General features: G+C 38.8%; 1 protein-coding gene across 1 annotated transcript; it reads right to left on the bottom strand.

Annotated features, from left to right (window-relative positions):
* Positions 1-1,935: 1,935 nt before the first annotated feature.
* LOC124864575 (lysine-specific demethylase 8-like) lies at positions 1,936-19,271 on the bottom strand. The gene is made up of 8 exons (XM_047359411.1): positions 19,165-19,271; positions 16,535-17,016; positions 13,491-13,663; positions 12,742-12,874; positions 12,595-12,660; positions 2,400-2,549; positions 2,226-2,318; positions 1,936-2,133 (listed from the first exon to the last, which is right to left on the bottom strand). The coding sequence occupies exons 2-8, from the start codon at positions 16,988-16,990 to the stop codon at positions 1,969-1,971; spliced, it is 1,236 nt and encodes a 411-aa protein (XP_047215367.1). The 5' UTR covers positions 16,991-17,016; positions 19,165-19,271; the 3' UTR covers positions 1,936-1,968.
* Between the last annotated feature and the right edge of the window lie 246 nt (positions 19,272-19,517).

The following is a 19,517-nucleotide window of genomic DNA, read 5'->3' as shown; positions in this document are numbered from 1 at the left end:
CAGCAGCGACGTAAAAGGCAAATGGAAGCATACAGGTGCATTCGCCCCCCCACCCCCACCCCTCCCCACTATTTACAAAAACCTGAAAAACTAACAAACAGCAGGGATGTAAACACTTATTAAGCTTGTTCTAACAGCTTCTGGGACCTTTGCTAATGCTCCTTTGAGTACCTAGGATGCAGCAGTCTGTCACTGAAGGAGCTCTCTAGTTCTACAAGTTCTTCGCTTTACCTGTTGATGGTGGTAAGAGGGCTCGGTGGCGCCGATTGTATGGCAGCCTCACTTCTTTCAGTCTGCCCAGGGCAGCTGTGGCTACAATGTAGCTTACCACTATCAGTGTGTGAATGTGTGTATGAATGGGTGGATGACTGATTGTAGTGTAAAGCACTTTGGAGTCTTTGGACTTGATAAAGCGCTATACAAGCGCAGGCAGTCTACCACCTGCACCGGGTTTAGGGGACGTCCTAGCATGTCATAACATGAAATATTAATTAATATAAAAATAAATAATACACATCAAATATAAATGTAAAAAAGCTATTATTCTTTAAATTTGACAGACTATAATTTATTTAACGTTTTAAATACCTTGTAATCAACATATTTTAATAATTTGGCTACAACTCCTGTGATTTTTGTTAATTGTAATTTTTAAATTGGCCTTGAATTTATCAAAACATGTACCACCAGCTTGTAACTAATCTCACCAGTTCAATTTACTTAATCTGAACCCTAATTTGTCAGATTTGTTGAAAAATCGATAACACTATTAATCAGAAAAGGAGCATGCATGGCTCAGTTTCAATGAAAAGGTTAGAAGCCCACAGGTCCCACATTTCTTTATAGGTAATTGAGTATTGATTAGATTATAATGAGAGTAAGCAGGTTTGTGAATTAAGTCAACAGTGTCACTTGCTGATATCAACAGAGCACTGAAGGGTTAATGAAAGTGTACAGCGTTCGGCCCCAGAATTACATCCCAGCATGATCCATGTTATTAGTTTGGCGAGGTAACCTTGTAAGGAGTGCTGCTCAGTCTAGATAAGTCTGTTACCTGAATGCTGGTATGTTTAAAGCATGAGTAGTTTTAAAAGCCCCGAGCATAGAATTCAGTGTATGTTGTCTAGTTAGCGACATAAAATAATAAATAAAATATGAATGCTGTGTGTTTATTGAACATTTGTTGTAATTGAGTGTCCCCACAGCCCTTCAGCTCCACCTAACGAACACCAGCTTAATTTCCCGAAGCGCCACTTCAGCTGACTGCACCTTTGGTTGATAACTTGAACAAATGTGAATACTGGGGCTGATGAGCTTCATTTCATCACATCCTCGCAATCCTAATAGGAAGATCTGATTGAAATGGACGTGCAGCATGCATGACTGGGGCTTTGAAAAGCGCAGCTCTGTGTCATCAGTTATGTGTTTTTGGGTGCGAGAGAATGAGTTTTACTGTTAGGGCTTCTTTCCAGTGGGGCTGTTTTAATTTCAGAGTCTGTGTATGCCCAAGAGATTGTTCATTTATTTCAATCATTTTCTTCTGTGACCTGCTTGATTGCCTCAGACTGTCGGTTTATTTAGAGTTACAACTGTTCTGTACCTGTAGCTCGTTCGGTTATTAAATCTGAGGACTTGTCTCATTTCCCCAGAATTATGGAAATCCCATGTTGTAGGATGTTTGTTTGAATGAGGTGAAGTAGGCAATTAAATACGCCAATTTCCAAAGAGAATAGCATCAAATCAGATGACTAATATCTCCAGTGTTTTGGTTGGTTTATGCTGCATTTAACATTGCACACAATAAATGTTTCACTCATCAGCAGTTGAATTAGACTAATCATTCAGCAGTGTGTGTTTAACGTTGAAAGGTTTGTGTGATCTGACATTACAGGAAATTAACCTCAAATTGGGTAAAGACTCTTAACAGCAGGAGAATGGAGATTACATTTATTTTATTATCAAATGAAATCACGACCACCAAAAGCTGACAGAAAAGCTGACTTCTAAAGATCGGACATAGTGCCAGTGTTTGACAGGGATGAACAGCACGTCTCCAGGCTGTAAGACACATTCCAGATATGGCGCCTTGACAAACTCAGGGAAGCGTTCAGCGTCTGGATTCTCCACCTCCGCCTGCACAGAAGAGGTCAAAAGCTGGAAACACAGAACTTTTTTTATTCTTGGCAGGCGTAATGCATGCTTTCTCTATAGACGGTAAATCGTACCTGACTGGTGTTATGAAGAAGCTGAGATTCATGAGGATAAAGCTTCTCTGTGTCCTCTGGGGAATACAGCCGTATGTATTTGCTTCCCACTACCTTTAGATATGCAAAGGAAATCCTAAGTGGTTATACTCTGATCAGATGGCAGATGTTTTAAAAGAGAATAGTTATAATCACCTGAGCCAGGAAGTTCTGCTGAGGATCTTGGTGAAGAGGAGATACTGTACCCTTGGGTCCAAACCATGCATTTACAGTAATGTCATCTTCATCTCCTTCACCAAGACAACAATAATCTGGGATGCAGATGTCTTCCTTTAGCTCTGGGATCTAAGAGGGAAAATTAAACAAACAAAAAAAGATTCTCCTTACTAATTAGTTTTGTGTTACTGGCGGATTTGACAATATCTTTCAGCAATTGATTCTTCCTTTTCCCAAAAATACATGGATGTGAAGGAGGCACTGTATAATACAGGGCTGTGAAACAGATTTACAGTTTTTTGTTTTTTTTTTGCCATTTTTGTCACGTCGAGGTTTCATAAAATTATTTTTTTTAAAAGACAAAGTAAAACAAAAAGGAAGCTTCAAACAATAATTGTATTTATTAAAAGGGGAAACGCTATCCAAAGCAACTTGGCCCTATGTGAATAATTAATTGCCTCCTAAACCTAGTAACTGGTTGTGCCACCCTTGGCAGCAACGACTGGCATCACATTTTTGCAACATATGGCAATGAGCTTTTTACATCGCTGTGAACTTTTGGCCCACTCTTCTCTGCTTAATTGTTTTAACTCAGCCACAATAGAAGGTTGAGCAGGACCGGCCAGTTTAAGGTCAAAGCAAAGCATTTCAGTCAGTGTAAGTCAGGACTTCGACTAGGCTCCAAAACTTCAGTTTTTCTGAGCCATTCAGAGGTTGATGCGCTTGTGTGCTTTGGATCATTGTCCTGCTGTATAACCCAAGAGCAACTGAACTTAAGGTCAACAAAATGGCTGGACTTTCTCCTTTAGGATTTTCCAGTAGAAAGCAGAATTCATGTTTCCATGAATTCCAGCAAGTCGCCCAGGTCCTGAAGAAGCAAAGCAGCTCCAAACATCACAGTCCCACAACTATGTCTGACACTGGTTATTCATTATTCGCTCTTTTTATCCTCTTCTTCTTTTTGTTTAACAGAGGCTGGCCTTTAGGTTTATGGTGCATTACTGCCACCTTTGGTTAGATAGCGGATTACAATCTTTTCAAAAGGTGCAGTTGTGACCTCCTGGATGAGTTGTTGATGCGGTCATGGATTAATTTTGGTATTCTGATCAGTCTTGGTTCACTGCTGTCCCAAAGCCTTACAACTGGCTTTGAAACCCTTTCTAAAGTGACTGATGTCAGCAAATTTGTTTCTCATCTGTTCTTGAATGTCTTTACAACACATTATGCCCTGACCTAATCATGTCTAGGTGTGGCTAGTAAAACTGACTCACCACACAAGATGTGATTAATCATAATTAATTCATGATTTAATGGTGGAGTGGTTATTGAAAAATGCTTTTCATATTTACCTCATGATATAATTACAATTTGTTTGACAATCTAACATATTTAGGTGTTAAAAGTAGAAATCTGTAGGATGGAACTTTTTTATAGCATATATGGATGGCAGTTGTCATGGCAACATCAATGTATCCAATGCCACATTTGTAAAGGACTGCTAGGATGTAATATTTGGCAGGCTATAACATTTCAAAATGTATTTTGCAGTTTAGATGAACTTTTATTGCCTTTTATGTCCAGGGTTGATTTTGATCTTAGTGACCAAAATCAGAAAGATCAAGGGAAGTGGTTGGGACATTGCAATGATGGAAAAGAAAAGGAGTAGTGAGGAAAATCGCAATCAATATTGTCCTTGTAATATTATCAACAATATTACAATGCCATGTTTTCCTAATATCATGCAACCCAAATTACTTTTCAGCCTTAGTACAGATTTTTATAGCCCTGAAAATAATAACCCCATGTGAGTTAAATTCTATGATTCCTAATTATGATTTCTGTAATGCAACATTTTTTATTTAAGTATCACAGAAGAGCCAACACAGAGCCACAGACATGATTGTAGACCTCATCATCTTACTTAATTTGACCTTTTTCAGAGCAGTTTAATCCCAGAGTCTCTCAGTTTTTTATGTTACTTCTTTAATGCTTTACCACTGGTTCAAAGCAATTTCCAATTTCCTGCAGCACAAATTTAAATACTGTAAAAAGAAACCATCCCAGAATGTACAGGTACCTGTCAAACCTTTGGACACAACAATCAGTTTATTTTGAGTCTGCAGGATTTTCCAAACTTTCAAATAGTACCGTATTTTCCGCACTATAAGGCGCACTTAAAAACCTTTAATTTTTTCAAAAAATTACAGTGCGCCTTGTAATCCGGAGCGCCTTATATACAGGTCCTTCTCAAAATATTAGCATATTGTGATAAAGTTCATTATTTTCCATAATGTAATGATGAAAATTTAACATTCATATATTTTAGATTCATTGCACACTAACTGAAATATTTCAGGTCTTTTATTGTCTTAATACGGATGATTGTGGCATACAGCTCATGAAAACCCAAAATTCCTATCTCACAAAATTAGCATATTTCATTCGACCAATAAAAGAAAAGTGTTTTTAATACAAAAAACGTCAACCTTCAAATAATCATGTACAGTTATGCACTCAATACTTGGTCGGGAATCCTTTGGCAGAAATGACTGCTTCAATGCGGCGTGGCATGGAGGCAATCAGCCTGTGGCACTGCTGAGGTCTTATGGAGGCCCAGGATGCTTCGATAGCAGCCTTTAGTTCATCCAGAGTGTTGGGTCTTGAGTCTCTCAACGTTCTCTTCACAATATCCCACAGATTCTCTATGGGGTTCAGGTCAGGAGAGTTGGCAGGCCAATTGAGCACAGTGATACCATGGTCAGTAAACCATTTACCAGTGGTTTTGGCACTGTGAGCAGGTGCCAGGTCGTGCTGAAAAATGAAATCTTCATCTCCATAAAGCTTTTCAGCAGATGGAAGCATGAAGTGCTAGATGGCTGCTGCACTCCCTTAGCACCATCAAGACACAGGGAAGATGTATGGTTGTGTTGTAATAAAAACATGAAGGGGTCTTAAGTCGCAAAAGGAATATCTCCATCACAGAGGTAGAGGGGTAATAATGCCCCGGTGTACTGTACTCTGGAAACAATGAATTGTGTGGCAACAATGCAAGGCTTATGAATTAAAGGAGAGGCAAAATAACCTCTGATGGAGACTGTGAAATAGTTGTGCTTTGAATACTGTCTGTTTTTCTTTTACAGGCTGTTTTCTTGGTACAAACATGAGGGTGAGGAGCAACTAAAGTTTTGGTCAGAAGTTTACATCCACCCATTATCAGGATAACTCCCATATTAATTTGAGGTTTTAAATATATTTGAATGATTGTTGGAATGATTACTTAACAGACAGCTACAGTACAACCAGTACAGTTAAGATTTCACTAATTGGATGCACAGGCTTGAGTGTACCTTCACATGTAGTCTAAAATATACATATAGGTTCAAATTTTGCATTTCAGAACAGCTTCATTTCTACAGGTCATTAATTTTACAAGGTGTAAGAAGATATTTTGGTCAATACTGTTAAGACAGCTTCATGAAATGAATCTCCAATTCCACCACATCGTATTGGATTTACATCTGGTTACTGTGGAGGCCCTTGGACTACAGTGAATAAATAGTGTTTAAGAAACCAGTTTTAGATGATCTGAGCTTTGCAATATAATGCATCATTCTGCTGGAAGAAGGTATCAGAACATGGGTACTCTGAGGTTCTAAAGGGATGGACATGATCAGGAAATGATTCTCAGGTAGGCTGTGGCAAGCAAATTATACTCACCTGCTACTAAGAGACCCATGGTGCATGAAGAAAAAGGGGAATTGGGTCCATTGGAGAAACAACAATCGTTGATACATGGAAGGATGAAGTTTATGCTTTCATAGTTTCAAACAAAATTCTGACAGTAAGATGTGATTGTTGCAGCAGAAATCAATTGCAATATTCCAAATTTCTTACATTCCATTTCACCCCCATTCTGATGATCCATTTGAACTTCATAAAGTTGTCTTTCCTATGTCTAAATGGCTGAAATCTTAAAGTTGCTGTCATGCGATTGGCTGAGTCACTGTTGTATTCACAAACAACTGCATGTGTATACCTCAGACTGTAGCTGGTGACTGTATACAAATGCCCACACTAGTATTTGGATAGATTTCCCTTAGCAAGAGGCAGGTAAAACCACATCTAATTTTGTACCCATCAGCAAGCTTCTGACTCTAAATTAACAACTGCACCTCAGTTTCAACCATGAAGAATTAATTTGTAGTCCTCCTTATATCCAGCCACTTTGCTAAACCCACCAGAACCTTTGACAGCAAAAAAAGAATGCCGACTTTATACTACCACCATGCTTAACAGTTTAAAAACTTTACTTTGATTCTTTCAACCAAACTGTGGTCAAACAACTCAATCTTAGTCTTTGATTGACTATGAAACCTTTCTCCAGATAGCAAGTGGCTTGTCCTTGTGGGATGGCTTCAAGAGTTTGCAGCAGGGGCTCCTTTATTGGTCTGCCCCCTCTTTAACAATGGCAATGTAAAACTCACTCTCCTGTGGACAGAGACATTGGTGTTCCTGCAATTTCAAGTTCATGACATACTCCAGCCTTGGGGGCTGCTGGATTGTTTCTAAACATCTTAAGGTTTGTTAGGTGTGACAATTTGATGCAGACAATCAAGACACACAATTTGATGTTCTGGCTTGACAAACATTACACCAATTTTAAAAGCGTAAACCAGGCTGGCATTGCGTACCTAAAGCCCTGACCTCAATTCTATTGAAAATTTGTGGTCTGTGCTGAAAGATCAGGTTCATGGCAGGAACCAATCAATTTAAACTAACTCTAATTTAAATCACAACTAAGTTATCCAGTCAAAATTATGCCAGAAACGTGTTGAAGGCTAAAAAATTGGTGTGGTTTAAGTATTGTATTGTATTAATATATTCAAGCATGTATGTCCTTTGTGGGTTGAAGGAAATCCATAACAAATTCAAACTTGTATTCTTATTTTTTCACTTCACCAAAGATGTCTGTTGTATAATTATTCCACCCTGGAAACAAAATGTTGTTCCAAAGCAACAATAAGCGCCAAAAATTATTAAGACATTTTGGAAGTTTTATGACCGAAAGAACGAGATCCCGGATACAAGTGGCTGAAATGAGCTTCCTCCGTAGGGTGGCCGGGCACTCCCTTAGAGATAGGGTGAGGAGCTCGGCCATCCGGGAGGGGCTCGGAGTAGAGCTGTTGCTTCTCCACATCGAGAGGAGCCAGTTGAGGTGGCTCGGGCATCTACAGGTCCTTCTCAAAATATTAGCATATTGTGATAAAGTTAATTATTTTCCATAATGTAATGATGTAAATTTAATATTCATATATTTTAGATTCATTGCACACTAACTGAAATATTTCAGGTCTTTTATTGTCTTAATACGGATGATTTTGGCATACAGCTCATGAAAACCCAAAATTCCTATCTCACAAAATTAGCATATTTCATTCGACCAATAAAAGAAAAGTGTTTTTAATACAAAAAACGTCAACCTTCAAATAATCATGTACAGTTATGCACTTAATACTTGGTCGGGAATCCTTTTGCAGAAATGACTGCTTCAATGCGGCGTGGCATGGAGGCAATCAGTCTGTGGCACTGCTGAGGTCTTATGGAGGCCCAGGATGCTTCGATAGCGGCCTTTAGTTCATCCAGAGTGTTGGGTCTTGAGTCTCTCAACGTTCTCTTCACAATATCCCACAGATTCTCTATGGGGTTCAGGTCAGGAGAGTTGGCAGGCCAATTGAGCACAGTGATACCATGGTCAGTAAACCATTTACCAGTGGTTTTGGCACTGTGAGCAGGTGCCAGGTCGTGCTGAAAAATGAAATCTTCATCTCCATAAAGCTTTTCAGCAGATGGAAGCATGAAGTGCTCCAAAATCTCCTGATAGCTAGCTGCATTGACCCTGCCCTTGATAAAACACAGTGGACCAACACCAGCAGCTGACACGGCACCCCAGACCATCACTGACTGTGGGTACTTGACACTGGACTTCTGGCATTTTGGCATTTCCTTCTCCCCAGTCTTCCTCCAGACTCTGGCACCTTGATTTCCAAATGACATGCAGAATTTGCTGTCATCCGAAAAAAGTACTTTGGACCACTGAGCAACAGTCCAGTGCTGCTTCTCTGTAGCCTAGGTCAGGCGCTTCTGCCGCTGTTTCTGGTTCAAAAGTGGCTTGACCTGGGGAATGCGGCACCTGTAGCCCATTTCTTGCACACGCCTGTGCACGGTGGCTCTGGATGTTTCTACTCCAGACTCAGTCCACTGCTTCCGCAGGTCCCCCAAGGTCTGGAATCGGCCCTTCTCCACAATCTTCCTCAGGGTCCGGTCACCTCTTCTCGTTGTGCAGCGTTTTCTGCCACACTTTTTCCTTCCCTATTCGTTCAGAAATTTCTTTCTGTGTCTTACCCTCTTGCTTGAGGGTGTCAATAGTGGCCTTCTGGACAGCAGTCAGGTCGGCTGTCTTACCCATGATTGGGGTTTTGAGTGATGAACCAGGCTGGGAGTTTTAAAGGCCTCAGGAATCTTTTGCAGGTGTTTAGAGTTAACTCGTTGATTCAGATGATTAGGTTCATAGCTCGTTTAGAGACCCTTTTAATGATATGCTAATTTTGTGAGATAGGAATTTTGGGTTTTCATGAGCTGTATGCCAAAATCATCCGTATTAAGACAATAAAAGACCTGAAATATTTCAGTTAGTGTGCAATGAATCTAAAATATATGAATGTTAAATTTTCATCATGACATTATGGAAAATAATGAACTTTATCACAATATGCTAATATTTTGAGAAGGACCTGTATGGATCAATTGGTTAATTGGTTGATCCATACTGGTTGTACACGGCGCTCTGTCAAAATGTTTCAGTACGACTGGTAAACTACAAAGCCGCACCGCTTGCAGCATTACGGCTACCGTAGTCAGGGGTGTCGCCGAAGTAATAGCGGTAAACACCTGTACTGTGCTTACTCCTAGTCCAACACCACTTGTGTGTGTATTTGAATGTACTGTTGCAGGAATTGCCTGAACTATATGTGATTAGAAGCTCAGTGTGTGGGGTGTATGTTTCGTGTGTGTGTATGGAAGATGTTGACATTACTCCTCCGGACAGAGGTGGCGCTGTGTGCTGCCGTAGCTGAGAATCAAGAGTGAAGGAGTGACGTCGGTATTATTGTGTGTGTGGGGTGGGTAGAGACGGCGACCGGAGCAGCGGTGTATGAGTCTGTAAGCCCTGTGTTTTTACGTGCTGCAAAGTCATTAAAAAGAACCCCGAATCTCGTCAACAACTCAGTGTTTTGATGCTGTTTCTTCATGCTCAACTCAGCAACGTATGAGTGAGGGAGTTAACCCCGAGGAAACTAGTAACTTCGGCCCTGGAGAAAGCGTCTCCCCTGTGTCATCAGACTACGGTCAGGGGACAGAAACAGGAAAGGTTAACAGTACTAACGTTTGATTTAGTGCATCAAACTGTTTCTTTTACATGTTTACTGAATCAGGGAAAAGTTCCCTTTCACGTTTTAACTAACGTTTGATTTCAACTTCAACTTCATAGACTCCAATGCATTCCTAACGTGCGGTTGGCTCTATTCAATAGAATTCCATGTAGAGGAGACCTTACCATGAGAGTGAATGGAGTTATCAGAACGCTGGTTTGTAGTGTATTAATAAAGTTTGACTGACTGACTTATCTGACTGTTTTGTTGACATTCTCTTTAGCACAGCTCCATCTAGTGGATGCATAACGCAACCCCAGACAAACGTTTGACTGCAGTAGCTTCTATTCTATGCGCCTTATAATCCGGTGCGCCTTATAGTGTGGAAAATACGGTACTCTGTAAGTATTAAGAATTAAATTATGCCTGCAACTAACAATTACTTGGTTAACTGATTAATCCGTAATTTTTTTTAATTCATTGATTAATGTGATAGCAAAAAGTACTTAATAGATTTTTTGCAGAATTTGAACCAGGTGATGCTAAAGCTACGCCACTTGAGGAGTATATTTATAGACAAAGAAGGTTTTTCATCTTTAATCCAAAATGTCTTTTTTGTACAGTTTTAGCTTAATTACTGCTCTGAGTGGGTGGTTCTTGCAGCAAATGACATGCTTTAGGATCTGTATACACCAGGTAACAAATATTCAATTACTAAATTAGTTGACAATTATTCCAATAATCAATTAAAAACAATTAATCCGATTGTTTCAGCCCTAAATTACGTACAATGGGGAGAACAAGCATTTGATACAGTGCTGATTTTGTGGGTTTCCCACTTGCAAAGCATCTAGAAGTCTTTCATTTTGATCATAGGTACTCTTCAACTGTGAGTGATGGAATCTAAAACAAAAATCCAGAAAATCACATTGTGTGATTTTTAAGGAATTAACTTGCATTTTATTGCATGACACAAGTATTTGACACATCAGAAAAACAAAACTTAATATTTGGTACAGAAACCTTTGTTTGCGATTACAGATGTCAGACGTTTCCTGTGGTTCTCGACAACGTTTGCCAGGGATGAAAATGAAAGACTTCTAGATGCTTTGCAAGCAGGAAAACCTACAAAAACGGCAGTGTATCAAATACGTGTTCTCCCCACTGTACTTAATTTAGGGCTGATTGTGAAAGTTTTTGTTTTACTAACAAAAATGTCTCGAATAGGAAAATGATGCATGATCCCTTTGTAAAGCTCAATCTACAATGCACTACCTCATATCAAAAGTTAGTGCAAAAATCTGTGATATAGCATTAGTAAATTGGATTATTAATATTCTGTTGTGAGAGTATTTGATATGATTTCAAATATAAAGAATTGCTTATTTTCCTTTCCTAAAACTCTATTTTTGCTTCCTCACTTTAAGCTTCTTTTCTACCTTGATCAAACAGCAGATTTGTCATAAATGTTTAGGTAGCTGCTCATTCTTCTTTTAAGATGCGCCAAACAAACCAAAAAGCAGGTCTCATCTAAATCAGCTCATGATGATGTGGTGAAGAAGAGAACAGACCCTTAGACAACAAATCAACCATTTCAGGCTCCAATTAGTAGTGTTTTCCAGGAGAAAAAAACTGACACCCTGTTGGTGATGGCTTTAGGTTTATTCTGCAAAGTACTTACAGTATCTTGTAAAAGGATTCAAAGCCATTAAACTTGGTCACATTAGGTCATGTTATAACCTCAAACTTCAATGTATTTAGTTGGGAATCAGTGAAGCTGACTGAAAATTACATGATCTTTTTTGTCTTTACAAATACAGATCAGAAATGTGTGGCATGCATTTATATTTAGCCTCCTTTACCCTGACACCCCTAAATGAAATTAATTCCAACTATCTTCAGAGTACTGTTTAATCTCAATATATAGCAGTTCTCTGTTTTGTTAGAGAACATTAGTAAACAAACAGCATGAAGACAAAGAAACACATTAAACATTATTCCTCAAATCTGGTCCTTATGGAGGAGTGGCATAAAATAAATGCATTGTCAAAAGAAACCCATAGAAAGTATATTTTAAAGCTGCAATAAGCCATTTAGGAGAAACAGCAAAGATAAAGAAGAAGGTGCTTTGGCCTACATGCAAGATGCTGTGTGTGGCAGATCATTAACTCTGTGCATCATCCTGATCACTGCATCCCTACAGTGAAACATGGTGGTAGCAGCATCATGCTGTGGGCATGCTTCTCTTCAGCAGGGATAGGGAGGCTGATCTGAGTTGATGGAAAGATAGATGAAGCTTAATACAGGACAATCCTGGAGGAGAACTTGTTAGAGGCTGCAAAAGACTCACGACTGGGGCGGAGGTTCTTCTTCCAGCAGGAAAACATACATCCAGAGCTACATTGGAATAGTTTAGAGCCTAGTTCAAATGGCCCACCTAAAGTCCAGGCCAAAATCTAATTGGAAATCTGTGGCAAGACTTAAATTAAGTCCATAGCTGATCTCTATTCACTCTGACTGAGCTGCAACTATTTTGCAAAGAACAATGGATAAAAACGTAAAATGCACGACACACGTCAGATCTTCATAAAACCTTTAAAAGTCGTGAATCCTTTTTCTTGCACTTCATAAATCACAGATACTTTGTGATGCCCTGTGTTAATGTGACATAGTTCAGTTTCAACACATCAAAGATAAGAGGACAACCCTGAAATGTTATTAACATGTGAGATCACTAGTATATGTACCTGATCAAAAAGCTGGTGTTGAGCAAGATAACCCACAGCTCTGTATCCATTCTCAGACACTTGAACCTAGGAAACAAACAACAGGACAATAAGTATTTTTACCCATGACTGGAATTATCATGCAGACTTTAAATAAGAGACACTCACTTTATTCAATATGTATTTGTCGATGAACTCATTGACCGTTAGCAGCGTTTGTGACCAGTCCTCGTCTGTATAGCGGGACCCCACCTCAACAGGAACAGTCCGGCAGCCGGCCACAGACCTCAGGTACTCAACGCTTTACAGGAGGTAGATAATTACTATCCACAATAATACACAGCCATTGTGATTTGAGGAGTGCAAAGGCTGCTCTGTAGCGCCTTTGCACTTTGCAACAACATGGTAAAACATGGATGTGAATGAGACATTTGGAGCTTTGTTTTAAGAGAGTAGCAGAAAATACAGGAGAGCAACGTCTAATAAACTGAAAGGATTTAAAGTGAAGAATTGGAGATGTACAAATTAACCGACTTGTGCTCTGTTTATTGTCTTCATTTCGACGTATTTAAAGTAATTTAAGTTAAAACATACATTATCATTCAGACTGTTTAAGTTTGTGCTATGGGTCAGTTCTCCTTCTATATGAGAGTCCTCCAGCTTCACTGTCCTCTCAGCCCTATGAGAGCTCTCAGCTCTTGTCACAAGTGTATATCAGTCTGATTACTTTGCTAGACTGAATATAACTGGAGGATAATTGTAATAATAAAAGCTAAAAGGCTGAATGTGAATTTGTAAAATTCTTCTAAAAAGTCAGATTTTTTGTTTAATTTATTTGAAAATAAACACGCAAAAAAGTGTTAATACCATTAAGAAACAGAATCAGCTGAATACGAGTAGATTCTTAGAAAACAAACCTCCAGGGATGTTTGTTGAGGGCAGGCCAGTGGTCAATTATCCCCTCTAAAATCACTGGTTTGAGGGGAAGGAGGTGGTTTGCATTGAAACTTTCCAGTGAAGGACACTTAATTCTGGGAACTGCCAACTCTTCTTTGATTAGACCAACATGTGGGCTCGCAATCTTTCTTTTCTGTTAACGATGGCGGAGCAGAAAAGTGAAACAAAGTCAGTTTATACGTCAGAGGATACCAACCAAAAAACATTCAGTATTTCAGACGTTTCACTAAATAATTAGTTTTAAGTGTTGTTTTCACTTAGCTGGGTGTTTTATTTATTTCACAATTATGAAAGAAAATATATATATGTAATTGGCAGCTGAAAGAGGAAAGAAAACTAGTTTTGGTATATTCAGCATCCTTGCTGTTTATTGGCACTCTGGTTAAGAGTTCCGTCAAAATAAATACATGAATGTATCTTTTATTGTAAAAGCCTAAACTTGTGCTGAAGAAAAACAACAACAAAAAAAGATCCAACCTTCAATTGAGTACATTTATTCAGATGGTAAACATACATAGAAAAATCACTGGTGCCACGATCATTGACATCCCTGCTGTTATACCACCTCCCTTTTTGTTGCACAGTTTCAGTGAGTGAGCATACACAGAGACGGAAATTTGACCTTTCTCATGATCTCCTCTCTTCATCCCACAGGTGTTCTATAGGATTTAGGTCTGGGGACTGAGACAAGGGACTCTAACAAGGTTGTAACTTTTGGAAAAAAAAAACGAGACACTAGCACCACAGATCGTCCCTTTTACTCAGTAAATAATAAATTAATAATAACAATTTAAGAGGTTTTCAACCTACCGTATTTTCCGCACTATAAGGCACACTTAAAAACCATTAATTTTCTCAAAAAAATGACAGTGCGCCTTGTAATCCGGAGCGCCTTATATATGGATCAATTGGTTAATTGGTTGATCCATACTGGTTGTACACGGCGCTCTGTCAAAATGTTTCAGTACGACTGATACTACAAAGCCACACCGCTTGCAGCATTACGGCTACCGTAGTCAGGGGCGTCGCCGAAGTAATAGCGGTAAACACCTGTACTGTGCTTACTCCTAGTCCAACACCACTTGTGTGTGTATAACGACCCCAAAATTGCACCTTTCAAGAGACACGCTTACGATGCTGAGTTCAAACTCAAGGCTGTCAGCTACGCAGTCGAACATGGGAATAGAGCAGCAGCGAGAGAATTCAACAGTTAATGCTACTATATTGTGAATGTACTAACGTTTGATTTAGTGCATCAAACTGTTTCTTTTACGTGTTTACTGAATCAGGGAAAAGTTCCCTTTCACGTTTTAACTAACGTTTGATTTCAACTTCAACTTCATAGACTCCAATGCATTCCTAACGTGCGGTTGGCTCTATTCAATAGAATTCTATGTAGAGGAGACCTTACCATGAGAGTGAATGGAGTTATCAGAACGCTGGTTTGTAGTGTATTAATAAAGTTTGACTGACTGACTTATCTGTTTTGTTGACATTCTCTTTAGCACAGCTCCATCTAGTGGATGCATAACGCAACCCCAGTCAAACGTTTGACTGCAGTAGCTTCTATTCTATGCGCCTTATAATCCGGTGCGCCCTATATATGAAAAAAGTTCTAAAATAGGCCATTCTTTGAAGGTGCGCCTTATAATCCGGTGCGCCTTATAGTGCGGAAAATACGGTATTCATTGTTTTTTTTTCATGCCTGTTAGGTTAATTGGTCACTCTAAATTGCTCTTAGGTGTATGAATGAGTGTGTGCATGGTTGTTTGTGTGTTGCCCTGCGATGGACTGGCGACCTGTCCAAATTGTACCCTGCCTCCCGCCCATAGACTGCTAGATATAGGCACCAGCTTCCCCGTGACCCACTATGGAATAAGCGGTAGAACATGACTGACTGACCAAAACTCATGAATCGAGTAGCATTTAGCAAACTCCGCATTTGTGAAGTCAGAACAGCCTGCTTGTTTTTACTGGCATGGGTAGCAATCAACCAGTTTGGCATGTAGATGGAATATTATTCGAATTCAAAAATAATTAATCCAAATGGGAAGCTGAATGTTGTTGTAGCTCATATTATGCAGGTCTCTTCAAACAGCTGTTGGCTGTGGGCAGGAAGGATATCCTGTAGCGCTCCGTCTTACAGCAGATTTGAAGAAGCTTCTGACTGAAGACAATCTATTGTTGTAAGACAGTCTCATTTAGAGGAATCTCAGGTTTCTCCGTAATGTTTATCATTTTATGAAGAATCCTTCTTTGCACAATCATCATGATGGAATCTTGGTTATCCCAAGACTCAACTCCTTGTTGCAATTCTCTAGCTGTGAGCTTTGGAAATCAATTTTTATCTGGCATAGCATTTTCTCTGTACGGTGACAGACAGACATGGGTCTTCGTCCAGCTGTCACAGTTCCTGTTAATTTTAACCTTTAAAATTAAACCTTTAAATAGATATAAGCAAGTTAGGATGAGAAGCCAATTTTTTGTCAAAATTCCTTGACTTGTCAAGATTAATACATACCCGACATGTTCTTTAGTCTTTTTCATTTTTAGGAACAGCTAAAAGAAATCCGCTTCTGTATATGTCATTTCATAACCCTGTAAAACAGGATATACCCTAAGAAAAGCTGAACGTTTTATCAATAATTAAACGTTGCTAGACACTGATCAACTTAAATATAAATTAAAAACATGCTTCAGTAGAGGAAGGTGACTCAAATAATTTTTTTCTGTTATTTATTTTAATACAAGAAGTTGATGACAGTTGTTTCAGTCCTACTGTTTTGGATGTAAAAAAAAAAAAAAAAGTCTGGTCTAAATACAGACATCAGACCTTTGAGTATTAGTGGCACTTTATCTTCAGCTACACCTCATGAGGTGTACCACAATAAAGTTTTGCCAGGTCCTCAGCCACAAAGCAATTAAAAACTATTATTTTGGCTGAACCACATAAAACTGCTACTTTGTGCAAGAACACAAACCCATATGTGAAAAAAAAACCAACCTTAGCCTCCATGTTTTCATGATTATCTTCTTCTTCAGCCAATTTCCTTATTTCGCTTTGCAGAATACAAACAATGACCTGAAGTATATTTCCCATGATGGCTGCACCCATCAGCAGACCCATGTCACATGTCCTGATCGCCTGCTGGATCTCTTCCTCTGATGGATTTTCTCGACACAGCGCAGCCGCTTTGAACAGGCAGCCATAGGAGTAAACTCGCCTCCACTCTTTGTCCACATGGCGCCATGTTCCCGTGTTGAGTCTCTCCCATGAATAGTCCAAAATGATTTGAGCATTGAGAATTTGGCTAGCTCTCGTTGTTTCGCCGTACAGCTGCAGCCGGGCCCGTTTCAGCATTTCCACCACACTTAATGCCACTTTCTCACTAAACTGCAGCGGAAACTGTTCTTCATTAGGTGGAAGAGTGGCTGAGATTTTTGACCACAAAAATGCCATGGTTGAAACAAAGGTCGTTCTATGTTCTGCAAGGTGGAGAATAGCAATTGGTAAAAGTGAACTGATGATCCAAAAGAAATTCTAATCTAAAAGTTGCATCCACAGCATGCACAGTCTAACTTGGAACATGTTGATGTAATTTTTTAGAGACAAAGGCTGGAACTTGATCACATGTGTGCTTGGCAGGTTGTGGGCTCATCAGTGTAACAATCTGCAAATATCTGCCCACCCTCGTCACACACATACAGCCTTACTGCTGCAGGGAACAGACAAGTACACCTAATTTCCTAACTGGCAAACACAAAACACAGGTGAGGACAACCTCAGCCAGGACTGTACGTGTAACACATGCACATTGATGACAGTTTGCAGCACGGAAATGCCAAAACTGCCTTTGTGTTACTCCATCCATACTTGGATGATCTTTGTTGCGGGAGATGTTGCCAACACATGAGCACCTGATTTATTGTTTAAATGGGAACACAACCATGTGAACCCAAAAGCAGGCAAAATTAATGATTGTTTTTATAAACCACATGTCTAAGCTACGTTATTGGCCTTCGGCAGTTCTCAGATCGTTACACAGTCACATGAAATGACACACTGAAAAAAAAACAAGAAGCATAAACTTAAAAGCTAGTCATACTGTTCACAACCACTCAATCTCCTTAAAAGATTAAGTTATTTCACAGAATATTGAGCACGTATCCCATACACCTGCTGAGAACGTCCTAACAATCTACCTTGCTGTTTTGTTTACCTAAGCTGTGTAAACAAATTAAATTGTGTCAATAAAAAGCACAAAAAAGCGGGAAACACGCTAAAACATCTGAGCCACCTGCACACTGGCAGGAGGACAAAACAAGCTTGGAGAATTATTGCCGACATTTTTCATCCTCTTTTACGTCACTTTCAGCTTCTCGGCTGTGGGAGGCGCTAGAGAGCAGCCTTTGGCTAAAAGTGTGGTGAAAAACTTCTTCTAAATGCTATCATGCATTCTTAACTCACGACAAGCCCATAGTAACTAAATAAACTTCTTTTATATTTCCTGATTTTTTATTTATTTTAACTTGTATAGATTTTTAGCCATCTTGCTTTTTTTTTTTTTTTACAACTTTATTGTATGTTTGATTAATGTTTAATGGTTTGACTTTTTTTTATCGTTCTTGAATGTGGATGAGCCAAACACTATTTTCCAATGTGGTGGACAAAGATTTATCCCGTTCTGTTGTTTTGCATAATCATAGTCAAACAATCTAAAGCATAACACTCCTCAAGATTTTCCTCGGGGAATACATGTAGCCCCCAAAAATGAATAATTTAAGAGTTATGTACAAACCAATTGTACAGCGACCATTATCAGAATCAAGGTATAACAAGACTGTAATAAATTACAGTTTTAAAACTATTACAACTGTCTGTCACAATGTTCCTAGCGATTAAGGGAGGGACCCCAGTTTTGTCTGGCTGTATGCAATATATAGTAACAAAGTGCTGCCCCTCCTCCCCCTATTGCTATGTACTGCCAGTCAGCTGGATGAGAGTAGGCAGCACGTTTTCCTTGCTTAAAAGAAAAGCTGCTGGAAACAGTTCTATTCAGAATAATATACAATCTTGTGATAGAAATTAAGGGAAGGGAGAGCAACTAATCCTTATAAAGCTGTTTAAAAACTCATACTCAAGAATCTCATACTGATCTATGTGTACATTGTTTAGATTAAATATTGGAAAATTTGATTTTTATTTTGTTTGTATGCTTGTACCAGGTAAATAACAACTTAATTTTTTCAGTCTATAAACGTATTTACTCTGTTTTGAGTTAGTGTTTAGGTTCAACGTTATGGACATATTCTTTGATGCATAATAGGGATGTGCATATTTTTTAATCTTAATGAATTAATACACAAAAGCATGATAGGTTCAAAGTTTTACAAAGTACAGTCACCGTAAACCATCGTAAAACAAATGGTGTTAAGATTATAATTGTTTGACTTAAAATAAAGAACAAAAGCGTTTGATTTTAGCGTAAAAAAGTACCAGTCTTTTATGATAAAACAGCCCGTTTTAAAATAGGCTAACGCTTGTGTACGTGTAAGAGCGCATCTTAAAACAAACCTCTATTTAAAAATGTTGATATTTAAATCAAATATAATTAACTAAAAGGCTATATTTACCTGTTGTTACCTGGAATACACTGTAAAACCCATCATAAACTGGACTACGAAGAAAGCTCCACAGCACAGCTCTCTGCTACTTGTGATACAGCAAAAACACTCCTACAGGGAACTTGAACCGCGGAAAATATTAGTTCTGCCTGGAACACTAGAGGTCATTAAATGCAAATATCTGTTATTAATACCATTTCGAGGGCTTTAAAGTTATGTTATATGTCATTCTTTATTGATAGAGAAAAACAAATAATATAAATGCACCGTCTGGTCTACATGCTTTTATGTGAAATGTAACAGATACAGAAGTGTGTGCAGCCAGGCTGGCCCTGAATAAGATTAAATTTTGTAACATGAAA

Source organism: Girardinichthys multiradiatus, chromosome Y (assembly GCF_021462225.1).
Source record: "Girardinichthys multiradiatus isolate DD_20200921_A chromosome Y, DD_fGirMul_XY1, whole genome shotgun sequence".
NCBI classification, from domain to species: Eukaryota; Metazoa; Chordata; class Actinopteri; order Cyprinodontiformes; family Goodeidae; genus Girardinichthys; species Girardinichthys multiradiatus.
This window is presented reverse-complemented; position numbering and strand designations above follow the sequence as displayed.